General features: G+C 39.2%; 1 protein-coding gene across 2 annotated transcripts in view; it reads left to right on the forward strand.

Moving 5' to 3' along the window:
• Window positions 1-12,606, forward strand: part of ASCC1 (activating signal cointegrator 1 complex subunit 1) — a 102,194-nt gene extending 89,588 nt beyond the window's left edge. For both annotated transcript variants that reach the window (XM_061181084.1, XM_061181095.1), the window contains exons 10-11: window positions 10,702-10,861; window positions 11,946-12,606. In XM_061181084.1, coding sequence (XP_061037067.1) covers window positions 10,702-10,818 — 117 coding nt within the window. In that variant the 3' untranslated portion in view covers window positions 10,819-10,861; window positions 11,946-12,606. The remainder of the gene's footprint in view (window positions 1-10,701; window positions 10,862-11,945) is intronic.
• The last annotated feature ends 2,732 nt before the right edge of the window (window positions 12,607-15,338 follow it).

Genomic DNA, 15,338 nt, shown 5'->3' on the forward strand with positions numbered 1-15,338 from the left:
TAAACTTGATAATCCTCGTGTCAGCAGTGAGGCTCAGGCCAAACATCCAAAAGTGCAACCCTGCGTAATTATTTGAAGGAGGTTTTAAAGCCTTCATTCCCTGGCTGTTTGGCTTCTGCCTGGCGCCTCTTCAGGTCAGGCCTATAACATTCCTCGTGCTCTCTGCAGCTGAGAGAGGCAGGTGGTTTGGGAGAGCAGAATCAAAGAGGGAAGTTCACGTTCCCATTCTGTGTGAGCAGCTTGATAACGTTCCTATGTCACTGCTGTCAGTGGAGATGAGACTTGGGCTCTGGTGACATGCAAGCTTTTTGGTACTGTGTTAATGGAGATGCCCAAAGCAGGAGTGATGTGCTGATAGGTTGAAAAATCGTAGCTGATCCACTGGTTACATTCTTCTTGCTGCTTTCCTTTTAGAGGTAATTGATGATAAGAATTACTCCTCCCACAGACTGGCCTTGACTTGCTCCCTCGATCTGAGGTGCCTCTGGCCTTTTGGAAGCACATTCTGTCCTATTTTTATTGGCTATTATTAGCTATCATTATTGGCTCTCTCACCACTGATCACTGCAGTTTGAGGTTTCAGATTAGATGTGGTGTCTCAGGCGGAGTTAGGGCTGTATTTGGAGATGACTCTAGGATAGTAACCACCTAACAATCACATTGTCTTTTATTATGAAGTAGATGTTTCTATTTTCATTCTTTAAAAATATTATAGCCCCGTGAAACCAGTTGATGACTGCAGAGACTGTAAGCTATCAGAGTTCCTTCTACACCTTTTCTTTTTTTCTTTTAAGGAAGCTGCTTTTTGTCCTGTAATGATGCATTGGACGTTACAGTTGGTGAGTGACAATAATAGAGCTCAAAATTCCATCTGATAATTTATCTTCCTGTAACTGCAGAATATCCTTGTAAGGTATTGTCCCTGTTTAAAGATGGAGAAATTGAGGGAGAGAGTAGCTATGTGGTTATTGATAAGAAAGCATTGAAGTCTAGTTTGCCCTAAGAACTGTTTTGATCTCTCTCTTCAATAGAAAAGAAGTTTCTACCTTTGGTTTCCAGGTGAAGTTGGGTATGTTTGTGTATGTGTAGAGGGACATGGCTTACCTTAGTGTGAATAGGCTCCATTGTGTTCTTTTGTGATGATTTAGAAAGAATCAATGTGAGTGCAGCCTGTATGAATATTTTTCAAGTAGATGGAAGGTGTTTTTGACCTGATGTGTTGGATCACCATTTTCCTTCTTGTCTCTTCACATCTCTCGTATTTGCTCTCTTCAAGAGTAATCTTGCACGTAGCCAGAAGAAAAATGCAAGGTACGGGAAGGCTTGAGAATGTGAATTGCCTGGTACCTTGGCAGAAACTCAGAATCATTTTTTTAGGTTTGAGGAATTTTAACAAACAAAACTTACCTGTGGGAAAAGAAGAAACTTACTTGTGATCCTAATTCTAAGTGACGTTGGCAATATGACATATGAAGAGCTGTGATAGTTTTCAAATCTATTATATTTTTAGTCTGTTGCCCATATCTTTCTGTTTACTACCTAAAGTCTTATCATTCTTGTACCTGGAGGTACAATTTCGTGAAGAATGCTTCTGAAATATACCATTATTTGTTTTGTTGTTTTTCAATTAGAATCTTCCAAGGGCTGTGATTATAGTTTTTTCACATTACTTGTTTGTCTTTCTTGGCCACAAAACCAAGTGGACGCTTCCTTTGCTGTCTGATTGCATATGCATAGCCCAAGGATGGGACTTCTTCCCCACTTGGCATTCTTTGGTACAGATTTGTTATTCAGATTGTGAGACAAATGCACACTGCCATGTGGACATGGCCTTCTACTGGCCTGTGTTCTAGGCCTGGTCCCAGGAACTCTTAAATTTATATCACAATGTTAGTGGTCCTAGCCTGTCTCTGTTTCTTATCTTTTAAATGGGGATAATAATGCTGAGCTCTGGTTTATGTCACAGTGATTTTTTGAAGGGTTAATGAGCTGGGCTTTGTGAGATACTTTTTAGATCCTTAGATGAAAGGTGTTATTTAGCCTCAGCAAGGCTTCCTGTGGGAGTGCCTTCCAAAGAGCTCAAAGTGCTTGTCAGACTGTCTTCTATTCATCCGCATACCATCCCTGGTAGGGAGGTAGGTGGGGGAGCATTATTATTAAGTACAAAATAGTGTTATTACTGATACTTTTATCTGTAAACAGGAGGTAATTGTGAGAAATAGAAGTTGGTAAAACAGATTATAGAAGAAAAACACTGGGAAAACTTCAGAGTAGCGTGCGTTTGCCATTCCTGTTTACTTTAGGTTTCAGAAGTCTAATTGCCATACATGAAAACAATAGAAATCATCCCTTCTTGGGGGAGAAACAGGACCCGTTGCATCCTTCTAAATCCTTGCATTAATTGAACACCAGTACTTATTTTCATTTGTACCAGATTACGTACTAAGGGTTAGTTTAACTTGCACATACCAGGAATGACTATAAATTTCATAGGACTTAACATTTTTTAAAAATTGTATAAGGACTTCCCTGGTGGTGCAGTGGTTAAGAATCTGCCTACCGATGCAGGGTACATGGGTTCGATCCCTGGTCCGGGAAGATCCAACATGCTACGGAGCAACTAAGCGTGTGCGCCACAGCTACTGAGCCTGCGCTCTATAGCCCGTGAGCCACAACTACTGAAGCCCGCGCGCCTCGAGCCCGTGCTCCGCAAGAAGAGAAGCCACCGCAGTGAGAAGCCCGTGCACCACAACGAAGAGTAGCCCCTGCTCACTGCAACTAGAGAAAGCCTGCGCACGGCAATGAAGACCCAGTGCAGCCAAAAATAAATAAATTTTAAAAAAAACTATACTTGATTTACAATATTATATTAGTTTCAGGTATACAGCAGTGATTCAGTATTTTTATAGATTATGCTCCGTTGAAAGTTATTTTAGGACTTCCCTGGTGGTCCAGTGGTTGAGACTCCGTGCTTACACTCCAGGGGGTGTGGGTTTGATCCCTGGTGGGGGAACTAAGATCCCACATGCCACATGGTACGGCCAAAAAAAAAAAAAGTTATTTCAAAGTAATGGCTGTAATTCCCTATGCTGTACAATATATCCTTGTTGCTTATCTATTTTATACATAGTATTTTGTGTCTCTTAATCTCATACCCCTATCTTGCCCCTCCCCCCTTCCCTCTCCTCACTGGTGTCCACTAGTTTGTTTTCTATATCTGTGAGTCTGTTTCTGTTTTGCTATATACATTCATTTCTTTTTTTTTTAGATTTTACATATAAGTAATAACATATAGTATTTGTCTTTTTCTGTCTGACTTATTTAACTAAGCATAATACTCTCTAGGTCCATCCACATTGTTGCAAATGACAGAATTTCATTCTTTTTTTATGGCACAGTAATATTCCTGTATATACCACACACACACACAAACACACACACACACACAAATATATGTATATACCACATCTTCTTTATTCATTCATCTGCTGATGGATACTGAGTTTGCTTCCATATCTTGACTATGATGTAATAGTGCTGCTATGAACATTAAGGTACGTGTATCTTTCTGAATTAGTGTTTTTAAATTTTGGGGGGATATATACCCAGGAGTGGAATGGCTGGATCATATGGTAACTCTATTTTAGTTTTATAGGGAACCTCCATACTATTTTCCATAGTGGCTGTACCAGTTTACAGGGGGGTTCCCTTGTGGGGGGGGTCCCTTGTAGGGGGGTTCCCTTTTCTCCACATCCTCACCAACATTTGTTATTTGTAGACTTTTTGATGATAGCCATTCTGACAAGTGTGAGGTGTTATCTCATTGTTGTTTTGATTTGCATTTGCCTGATAATTAACGTTGTTGAACATCTTTTCATGTGCCTTTTAGCCATCTGTATGTCTTTGGAAAAATATCTATTCAGGTCTTCTGCCCATTTTTTAATTGGGTTGTTTTTTTGTTATTGAATTGTATGAGCTGTTTGTATATTTTGGCTATTAACCCCTTGTCAGCCATATCATTTGCAAATATTTTCTCCCATTCATTAGGTTGTCTTTTCATTTTGTCACTGGTTTCCTTTGCTGTGCAGAAGCTCTTAAATTTAATTAGATCCCATTCGTTCATTTTTGCTTTTATTTCTTTTGCCAGGACTTACATATTTTGAATCTTCATTTTAGACTTCAAAACTGAATTTCCTCTTTTTGAAGTCAAATCAGATAGCAAATAGTTCACTGAGGCCATCCAGCACAAGAAATAGATTTTCTTAAAGGAGAGATCTTTGAAGAGAGTGACCACTACTTTGTCTTTGTCTAAGATTGAAGAAAGAGAGCAAGCCTCATTTGGGAAGCCCAATGGACAGGGATCCCCAACATGTCTGTCATTATGCTGTTGAGGATTGGCCATTCATTCAGTTTTGTAACTTGAGGTCACAGATACTAGGAGGTTCCTCTTTACTCTCCTCCCCACCTCTCGCTGAGATTCTGAGGCTCATCTTTGCAGCCTAGTCACATGTGGAATTATTTCTGGTCTTTGATGGTTGTGTCATAGAGCCTGAGAGGAAGGAGTAGAAGGTCTGAAATGAATGCAAGGGAAAATGACCACAGTTAGCCCTTAAATCTTGCTATTTGTTTTCTTTCAGTGTAGACCACTACACTACCAGAAATAATAATTTCTTCTGTGTTCTCCCTAGGAAACAAACATGTACAAACTAAAAATGGTAGGCTTCACAGATCATGTGAGCAAGGGACAGCAGGATGGTTAGATCTTTGTCTTGAGATTCTGTCAGGGAAGCTTTGGTTTTGACCAAAAACCTTTCATCTTGGTGGTCCACATTTGTCTCTTTACTTGGTAACAGGAAAACTTTAATTTTCTGAAGGTAACTGTGAGTAGTAAATAAAGGATAGCAGCTGTATGCTTAACAGTTTTCAAATGTCATACTTACATTTACTTGGGTTTTAAATTTTCTTAAATTGTCCAAATCAGTACTTATTACTTACAAGTGATATCACAAATATTGGCAGTCTTAAATTCTATGTTTATTTCCTTATCAAATATTTGTAGTTTTGTGCAGCTGTTCATTGTTTTGTTCCTTTACAACAGGCTTTAAAAAATGCTGGCTTCCAGCACAACAGGACTCTGTGTGTGCGTCAGAGAGAAATGTTTTCAGAAAGAAAAAGGTTTAGGTTTCAGAATCCCCAAGGAATTGTTATAAAACAACAGTGAGGGGAAAAAACTCAATATGATTTAAATACCTTGCCATGATTCTTTTTTAATTTAAATATTTCCTGTTAGGTCTTTTATTTTCTAAACAATAGACCACTTTGCTCTTCTTGAACTACTTTAGCCTATAAAGAGCAACCACGTTTCTTTTTTCTTTTTTTAAACTTGTAGTTTAAGCTTTTTCCTCTTCTCCATTCAGGTACCTAATTAAATGGAGCCATTTAGTTGATTTGTGCTTATTTTCATCCAGAATTCAATTAAAATTCTTCTAGCTGAACTAGAGCCATCTGATTCTTAAACGAGGTCCAGGATAAGAGGTGGCAATGAAAGTAGGAATAATAAGGAAAAAATATGTTCATTTCAGTCTTTGGGAGTTTTGTGAGTCAAGCTTGATCTCTGTGGTTTAACAAGGCCAAGTTTTAAGGGGCGTCACCCACAAGGAGAGGCTGTAGAGTACAGAGGTTAAAGAGTTCAGACTTAGAGTTAGGCTACCTGGATTTGAATCTTTTTTTCTTTTTTTAATTGAAGTATAGTTGATGTACAGTCTTGTGTTAGTTTCAGGTGTACAGCAAAGTGATTCAGTTACACATACATATATATCTTTTTTTTTTCAGATTCTTTTCTCATGTAGGTTATCACACAATATCGAGTGTAGTTCCCTGTGCTATACAGTAGGTCCTTGTTGGCTATCTATTTTGTGTATAATAGTGTATATATGTTAATCCCAAACTCCTAATTTATCCCTCCCCCCCTTTTCCTCTTTGGTAACCATAAATTTGTTTTCTATGTCTGTGGGTCTGTTTCTGTTTTGTATATAAGTTCTGGGTTTGAATCTTAATTTCCTTTTTTTTTTTTTCTTTTCCAGCTTTATGAATGTCAATTTTCCACTGTTTACTTCCTGTGTATTCTTGGGCAAGTTACTTTAGCCTTTTAAATTTCAGGTTCAACCCTAAAATGGGGGTTAATAATAGTATCTGCTTCTTGGGGTTGTGAGGAGGCAGTCAGATAATCACATAGAGCCCGAAGTATAATGCCTGGCATGCATGCTTGCTCAGTAAACTTTAGCTCTTATGATCTTTACTTCATTAGTGTTGTTGTCAACATATATATTTGTTGTTCACCTTGATTTTTTAATATATAACAATATTGGCATTAGGTAACTTTGTTTTAAAAATCTGTTATGATATATTTGAGTTTATAAAAATTTAAATTGACATGGTAAAAATCACCATAAGTAAAGTGAAAAGACAAATGACAAATTGAGGGAAAATATATTTGCAGTTCATCACACAAAGAGTTCATTTCCCTAATACATAGAGAACTACTACTCAATTAAAAAAATAGACAGTTGTAAAGTTTTTATGGTGATGTGCTTCCACTTAACTGTGCTACGATTTCATGTCTTTAATATATATTCTCAGAGCATACCAGGCAAACACTTGGTTGGAGAAGGGCCTGAGACACACAGCTAAAGACACAGAATGAGTGTGTAAACAGATCTGAATTTTTTTTGTTTTTCCCCATAAAATAGCTCCCACTCAAATGTTCTGTCGCTATCAATGGTACCCTCACATATCCCTTTACCCTGTCATCCATGACTTTTCTCATCTTCTTTTTGTATCTCCTTCCTCTCATCCAGAAAATCACAGAGTCTGTTCTGTGTTTCATTCATAGTATTTCACATCTGCTCCAATCTTTCCAGGCCACTACTACTATTTTTAGTCAACAGACACTCAGTATCTCACAGTTTAACTGCTACCCTGGTCTCCTTCTCTTTCTTCTCTTGTTCCTTTCTCCAGTCAGCACAATCAATATGCCACACCCAGATTAATTTCCCTTGGTTTTCATCTTGGGCCACCAGCTTACTCAGAAGCCTTCAGGTTCCCCACCATCTAGAATGAAGTCTAACTTCTGAACCTGACCCTCAGGGCCCCCCTTAATCTGATTTTCCTTCCTTATGTCTCTAGCCTTAGTCTTCTCACTGCTTCTTTTTGGGAACCCTCCATTACATCTAACCTGGTCTACTTGACCCTCCATACCCATTTCTGCCTTCATGCTGCCCTCCCTCCTCCTCTTCACTAAGTCTTAGACTTGCTACAAGGCCCAGCTCAGTTTCTGACTCTTCCAGATGGCTTTTCTAGATGCCCCAGCCCTCTACATCCATTGTTTTCTTACCTCCCGCTGCATTTATTAATTGCCTATACCTCTCCTCCCACACTTAACCTTTGCCACCTATACTGTTTTAGGTAAACTTTAATTGAATACATAATACAGTAACTTTTCACAAGGTGAACACACCCATGTCATCAACATGCCTCTCTTCTTTTTTTTTTTTTTTAAATTTTTTTTTTTATTTTTTATTTTTTTAATGCTATTCTTGTCTGCTTACATTCTTTTTATGTATGTATGTATGTATGTATGGCTGTGTTGGGTCTTCGTTTCTGTGCGAGGGCTTTCTCTAGTTGTGGCAAGCGGGGGCCACTCTTCATCGCGGTGCGGGGGCCACTCTTCATCGCGGTGCGCGGGCCTCTCACTATCGCGGCCTCTCGTTGCCGAGCACAGGCTCCAGACGCGCAGGCTCAGTAATTGTGGCTCACGGGCCGAGTTGCTCCGCGGCATGTGGGATCTTCCCAGACCAGGGCTCGAACCCACATCCCCTGCATTGGCAGGCAGATTCTCAACCACTGCGCCACCAGGGAAGCCCCATGCCTCTCTTCTGACACATACCCCATCTCCCTAACCAGATGGCAGTTGCCTGGGGGACAACACCACATCATATGCCTCTTTACATGAAAATGCACAATATCAGGTGCTCTGTGACATTCTAGATCAGAAATTTGAGCTAAGACTAGGCTTTGACAAATAAGAAACACATAGAAATTTAAAGGAATATGTGAAATTTCCATTACTAATAACTATAAATTCTTTCTTCACAAGTAGTTACAGTTGAGGTTGCATTAGAGGTAATACCATTGGGTAAGTCTTGTTCAAGGATTCCTAGGTGGTGATCTATAAATGAGATTTTTATATCCATGTAAACAAGGCCATGTTATAGTTTTCTCTTTTCCTACATGAAGTACACAGACATCTCCAACATTTGATTTTGTTGTCATTTTATCCAACAAATGCTTATTGATCATATGCATAGATACAAGTCACAGCATATAGTGGGATTCAGCTTTGAAGAACATAAAAGATCTTTCTTCTGTAGAGCTTATATTTTAACGAGTCACCAGAAATAATTGGCAGAACTAAAAGAGAAGCTTAAGACTAAAGATAAAACAATGACTAAACAATAAAATAACTATGAAAAATTGTTACTAAATCATCATAAACATAGAGCGAGAACAAGAACATGGGGACAAGAAAGGCTAAAATGAAGCTTGGCCTTGCACTAGGGACTTTGGATAAGAAATCCATTTGATTATGATGTTATCAAAAGGTGTGGAAGAAGATGGGAGCCTGTGAAGGTAGAATAAGGACAGGTTAAGAAGAGCAGAGAGATGTTGTAAACATCATAGGAAATATTTACTTTTCAGTAGTGCTTTACAGTTTACAAGGAAGGTACTTCAACTTGTTCATCTTATTGAGTCTTTACCCATTATGATCTTGTACCATGGGTGGTGTCGTCTGTCCACAGCCACCGAGCTCCCACGTGCCTGTCATAAGTTTAGACTGACTTCAGTCTTTCCACCTGCTGCTCTTGCCTTAGAGGAGCATGAGAATTTGTGTTCAGTCTTCTCTTAATTTGTGTGATTACTGCATTGAAATCACATCCCAGCTCACTTCATTATCACCGTATTTACTCTTTGCTTCAAACTTAAAGCATGAGAAAGCTCCCTGGCAAATCATGCCGTCTGGAGGTTATAAGTATTTAAAAGGCAAAGTGAAGTCAGAGGTAAGTACTTTCCAGCTCCTAGCTGTGGTGTCTCCATCACTTGGAAACATAGGTACAAAGAGAAGAACCATGGACTGCTAATCCCTAAAAACTAACTTGTTGAAAGTATTATGAGTTCCCTTTTAGTTTTGTTTTGCCTTGTCTTTTATTGCCCCTTTGGTTATGTCTTCTTTGTACCTAGAAGGCTTCAGTTTGTAAAGCTGTAAATCTGTCAGTCTTGTTGGCGTGGCTTTCACTTCAAATTAACGTTCAGCAAAGGGATTAGCCGATAAACATTTCGGGCTGTATTTCTTTGCACAAAAGGGTGGATATGGTTTGAACAGGCTGCTGAAGCCAGGAAGAGAAGTTAATTGTGTAAATCAATGCAGGCAAGAGCTGATCACCTTTCTGAAAGACAAGACAATGAAGCTCACAACCTCTAAACAGATCTTTGGGGTCAAGTTGATGTCATGTTGAAGAATCAGTATTTACTGGGCTTTATAAAGTTAGACTTTAAATGAACCCCGGGCATTTTGCTAGGCCATTAATTGCAGGAAGAGGAAAGGTGACAGTGGCTGAAGTCCATGGCTATAGAGATACTCTAAAAATAAGTGAAGAGACAAGACAGTCACTTGCTAATGTGCAACGGTCTCAGCTTTAGGTTCTACTCAAGCATTGTTGGTTCACGTACTGAAAGGCTTTCTCAGGATCGTGCTGACATTTTAAGAAAGAGCAACTCTTGCATCCTAACAGAAGAAGGTCAGCCCTTTACTCTTTGACACTCCTTATCTAAGCAGTGTGGCTTAATTTTCCTCGAATGAATTCTGATGTCATTTTGCATTCTGCCTTGTAAATGTACTAATTACAAGAGCAGGTCTTTCTCAGAGTGTGGCTCATCCCTCCCTCTGACAAAGTTGAAAGCTTTTTAAATAAAGAATTGTAGTAAAGAGCATTTACTTTAGGATGCTGGCTTGAATCCAAAGTCTAATGAAAGGTTTTTGATAAATATTATCATTTGTACTTGTTATATCATTCAGTAGGAGTGTTCCTCTGGCTGTTTTGTGTGCAAAAGTGTTCTGTACTCCTCGCTGGGTTATCAGAATTATTTGTAGGACAGGAACCTTATCTTCTGTTTATTTTAGTCAGTGTTTCTAATAAATGTTGTTGACGAGGTGGGGGAATATATTATATCAAATTTTATCCTGGCTGTAACAAAACTAACATCCTGCATGGTCAGTAACTGAAAGTCATAGAAGCAGCTTTGTTAGGCCCTATGGATCAGGGTATGGCCCTAGGATGTTTGTTACAAGTTCCTGGTCATATCTGCTCAATAGATACATTTTGGAGTTGACTTCTCAGAGCTCTTTCTCTAGTGCATTTTGTCCGAGGAGGCTTTTCAATTAATCAACGAAGAGCTGCTGTTCTTTTCTCACTCCCGCTCCTATCCCTCCTCTCCAGGATCATTTTTCAGAATAAATACTGAAAAGAAAGCACAGGAGGTTTGTCGGGATTGTTGTGGTGTTTTTACAAGAGAATCTGATGTTCAATGTTTTCATCTATGATTTTCTTTGGATATTCACTCTGAGTTTTTATTCTTCCTTTTCAGCTATTTGAGAACTTCTGCTTTGGTACCCTAAAGCTCAATTCAATTCACATCTCTCAGAGGTTCACAGTAGACAGCTTTGGAAACTATGCCTCCTGTGGACAGATTGACTTCTCCTGAGGTGGATCTTGGGAAACACTGGAAATTAAACATCCTCACAAAGGTGCTGAGGGAAAGTATCATCATTTTAATTGCCAAGGAGGGATGTGGAAATTTGGGTGATAACTTTCCTGGGTGGTTCCCCAAGGATACCATGGTGTCTAATGGTGGTCCACAGTCATCGCACTGTCAGCGAGATGGTTGTGAGCACAGGGAGAACATACGCCTGTAACCCTTAGCTTGTTCATCTTTCACAGGGTCTACCTCTCTTTCCAAAGCTCTTCTCTGAAAATGTACCTCTGAAGCCCAGTGGAGCTCAGATTTGCATTATTTCTTATATACCTACTGATTTTGCCTCAACCATTAAACTCTTATGTTAATACTTTAAAAGAGAATTACAGATGTGTGATCTTATTAATCTCTCCACCTAGATAATATCTACAGATTCTAGAAGGTTTGTATTTTTTCCTTCCCCTTGTACTCTTTTAATCAATACCTGGAATTTGTTTTTTATTGTGGTAAAAAACACATAACCTAAAATTTACCATCTTAAGCCATTTTCAAATATACAGTTTGGTAGTGTTAGGTATATTCATATTGTTGTGAAATATCTCTAGAACTTCTTCATCTTGCAAACCTGAAACTCTTTACCCATTTAAGCAACTCTTCTTCCCCCCCCACCCCCCCAGGCCCCTGGCAACCACCATTCCACTTTCTCTTTCTGTGGATTTGAATACTTGAGATACCTCATATAAGTGGAATCACACAGTATTTGTCTTTTTGTGACTGGCTTATTCTACTTAGCATAATGTCCTCAAGGTTCATCCATTTTGTAGCATGTGTCAGGACTTCCTTCCTTTATAAGGCTGAGTAATATTCCATCGATGTATATACACTCATCTCTCGGTTTCCCTTGGTTTCAGTACCTCCCTTGGTATCTGTGGATTCTCAAGTCCCTTATATAAAATGGCATAATATTTGCATATAACCTATGCATACCCTCCTGTATACTTTAAATCATCTCTAAGTTATTTATAATACCAAATACAATGTAAATGCCATGTAAATATTTGCCGGCACACAATAAATTCAAGTTTTCCTTTCTGTAACTTTCTGTAATTTTTTTTCTGAATATTTTTGGTCTGCAGTTGGTTGACTCCACGGATGTGGAACCCATGGATATGGAGGGCCGACTGAACCACATTTTGTTCATCCAGTCTTCCGTCGATGGACACTTGGGTTCCTTCCACCTCTTGGCTATTGTGAATAATGCCCTATGAACATGGGTGTACAAATATCTGAGACCCTGCTTTCAATTCCTTTACTACTTAGAATTTAAACTTTAGCAAAATAACTGGTAAAGTTTTTACCTTTTACTTTGATCTGTCCTTTTTCTTCTGAAGTTGGTACCTTTTATATTTCTTAGATTCCTGTTCCTTCACCCTACCCTAACCCTCGCCTTCCCATGCCACTGATGGAGCTGCAGTATTGTACCTCTTTTCTGTTTACTTCTCAGGGCAGCAGCAATCAAAACAATGGTGATATCAGCAGGACTATGCAGAGTTCCCTGGGAGAGTGTCAGCCACAGGAGGCACTCACTCCTTCCTTGCTGCAGACCAGCAAAGGGAGGGAGCTCCCAGCACAGGTTTGCCCCACCCATCAGTCCTGCCACACTCTCTGCTGGGGAGCTCCAGCCTCACTGTTTCCTCTCATCTCTACCCCCCTCACAGCCTTTCTCCCTCCATGGCCTCTCTCTTTCGTTCATTCCTTAGTCTTAATCTTGATTCTTACTTTCTATTTGAGAAGTATGATTCTGAATCCCGTGTGTTAATAAGGCCATGACATGGTAAGGGCTGTATATAACACTCACAGAGATTTGTTATCAATGTGACTGCACAGATCATTTGTGAATAAATGAATTTCTAAAGTAACTGTGTTTTTCTTTTAGTATTATTATATAGTTTCAGTTTGGCCCCCTTAGTCAGTGTGTGTTGGGATACATTGCTGCCATCACTTATTCACTAGCATAGCATATTTTTCATCCAGGAGTTACGTATTGGTGCCTGCAGGGTTGGTTTTTCCCCAGAAAGCTTTCTACTGGTAATATTCATTTTTTTATTTAAGTTGAGCTTTTACCTCACTCACCTCTGATTGTTAAATGGCATATGGGAATGAGTGCTCCCAGAGGTAGTACTGAATAGCAGAGTCGACTGAAATTCAGTGCCCTCATCTCTTCTTGGTCCCGCTTCTGTCTTACTGATTTCTTTCTGACAGCTGCCGTTGGGCAACCTTGGCCAGGAAGTAAAGATGTCTTCTTTTGAGTATCAGAGGTATGACTTATGTTTTTAGGAAAAAAATTTTTGTCTTTGGAAAATGTAACTTTATATATCAAATGCTAAATTCTTAACAGAATTAGAAATTCTGTTATTTAGTATTTAGAGGTAACTATGCGTTTAAGGACTTATCATACTGTTAAGTAATTTTTCACAAGTTATTTGTCTTCACTCTCATTCTCTCATGCTTGTAAAGTGGAGTTTTCCAGCAGCTATGTGATATGGTGACATCATCACTCTGATGGTTAATAGAGTGTGTGCTTATGTATTTTTGTTTGTTTTGTAAGTTTGTAGGTATTGGTAGAATTGGAAAAAAATTTTTATGTTTTAAGTTTTCTTTCTAGAAGCCAATAGACAAATTTTTGAGACAACGTAGCTCTAAAGAAAGTACACTTTAAACTACTGTTGTAGAAGGGGGAGTAGCAGGTAGTTTTGATGTAGAACTTTTAGAAAAGAGCAACAGTGTTAGAGAGCAAATAATTTTTGATGGAGCTAAAAGAATTTTTCAAGATTCCAGGTCCCCTTTCACCAAACTGTAATGGGGTCAAGGATGGAAGATTTACTTCTGTGCTTATAATCCAGTCTCCCTTAGTATTACCACTTTGCAGTTCATTCTGCACCGAAATAGAGTTAAATTGCACCTAACATCCCTCCAGTTGGCTTTTGAGGCACTGAATTCACCCTCAACTCCTCTAAGAGGAGAAGGGGAAAAAAATCTCTCACCATGATTATTACACAAGATCTGTGTTATTATATAAGGAACTTTGTTATGGAGAATAATATTGGTGTTTTTTTGAAGGGGCACAATGAGTTACCCCCAAATGAACTCCATACCCTTGGTAGAAACATGATAAATGTTTCTTATAATGGTTATTTACTTATTTTTGGCTGTGTGGGTCTTCATTGCTGCACGTAGGCTTTTCTCTAGTTGCGGCGAGCGGGAGCTACTCTTCGTTGCGGTGCACGGGCTTCTCATTGCGGTGGCTTCTCTTGTTGCGGAGCATGGGCTCTAGGCACGCGGGCTTCAGTAGTTGCAGCACGCAACTCAGTAGTTGTGGCACACGGGCCCCAGAGCGTGTGGGCTTCAGTAGTTGCAGTGCGTTGGCTCAGTAGTTGCGGTGTGCAGGCTTCAGTAGTTGTGGGGCATGGGCTCAGTAGTTGCGGCTCGTGGGCTCTAGAGCGCAGGCTCAGTAGTTGTGGTGCACGTGCTTAGTTGCCCCATGTCATGTGGGATCTTCCCGGACCAGGGTTTGAACCTGTGTCCCCTGCATTGGCGGATTCTTAACCACTGGACCACCAGGGAAGTCCTATAATGGTTATTTTTTAAGTGAACTTCAGAGTTTACTAAATTGGACACTGATGAGACTCCAGCTTCATAATGACACAAAGCTTGGTTCAGGTTTGCTCTTGCACTGTGTGCTTTTCCTGGTGCCAAAGAGAACCTGATGGTACCAGAGGGGTATTGAGTTAAGGAACACCTCTCAGATTCTGTCTTGATGCTTACAGGGAGACGGATAGCAAAACCCAAGGATGCTATAGGTGAGAAAAGGGGCTGCTGTTGTGGTTGTTTATCAATAACTTTTTTGTTGTTATTAATAAAATGATCTCTCAAACAAAGGTAAATTAAGATTACTGTGTGAAAAATCATCAAGCTATCTACTTTGTCTTCTGCTTTTTCCAGTGTTATGCTTCAATTTAAATATTTGTTTAAAAAATAAATTTCCTCATCCAGAGGTTACTACTTCCTATGCATTTAAGCACATGTATCATGTTGCTAACTAATTTTTCACAAATGATAACAGCTAATATTAGCAGAATGCTCACATTTGTCATTTATTTGTGAATAATGTGTATTTATTCATTAAATCTTTACAAGCCCACTTAAGTTGGTTTTATCATTAACCTCATTTTAGAAACTGAAGTTTAACAAGGTTAAGAAATTTGCCTGAGGTCATAAAGCTTGTATCTGTGGTTCTTAAAATGTGGTCTTTGTACCCCTCAGAGTCCCTGAGATCCTTTGGAGAGGTGGGAAGGTCCTACTATTTTCATAAAAATATTAAGGCATAATTAGCCTTTTTCACTCTGATTCTCTCCTGCGTGTACAGTGGAGTTTTGCAGAGGCTATGTGATATGGTAACATCATCACACTGATGGTTAATAGAATATATGTTTGTATATTTTTGTGTTTTCTAGAATTTTGTAAGTTGG

The sequence above is a fragment of the Eubalaena glacialis genome, chromosome 1 (assembly GCF_028564815.1).
Source record: "Eubalaena glacialis isolate mEubGla1 chromosome 1, mEubGla1.1.hap2.+ XY, whole genome shotgun sequence".
Lineage (NCBI taxonomy): Eukaryota > Metazoa > Chordata > Mammalia > Artiodactyla > Balaenidae > Eubalaena > Eubalaena glacialis.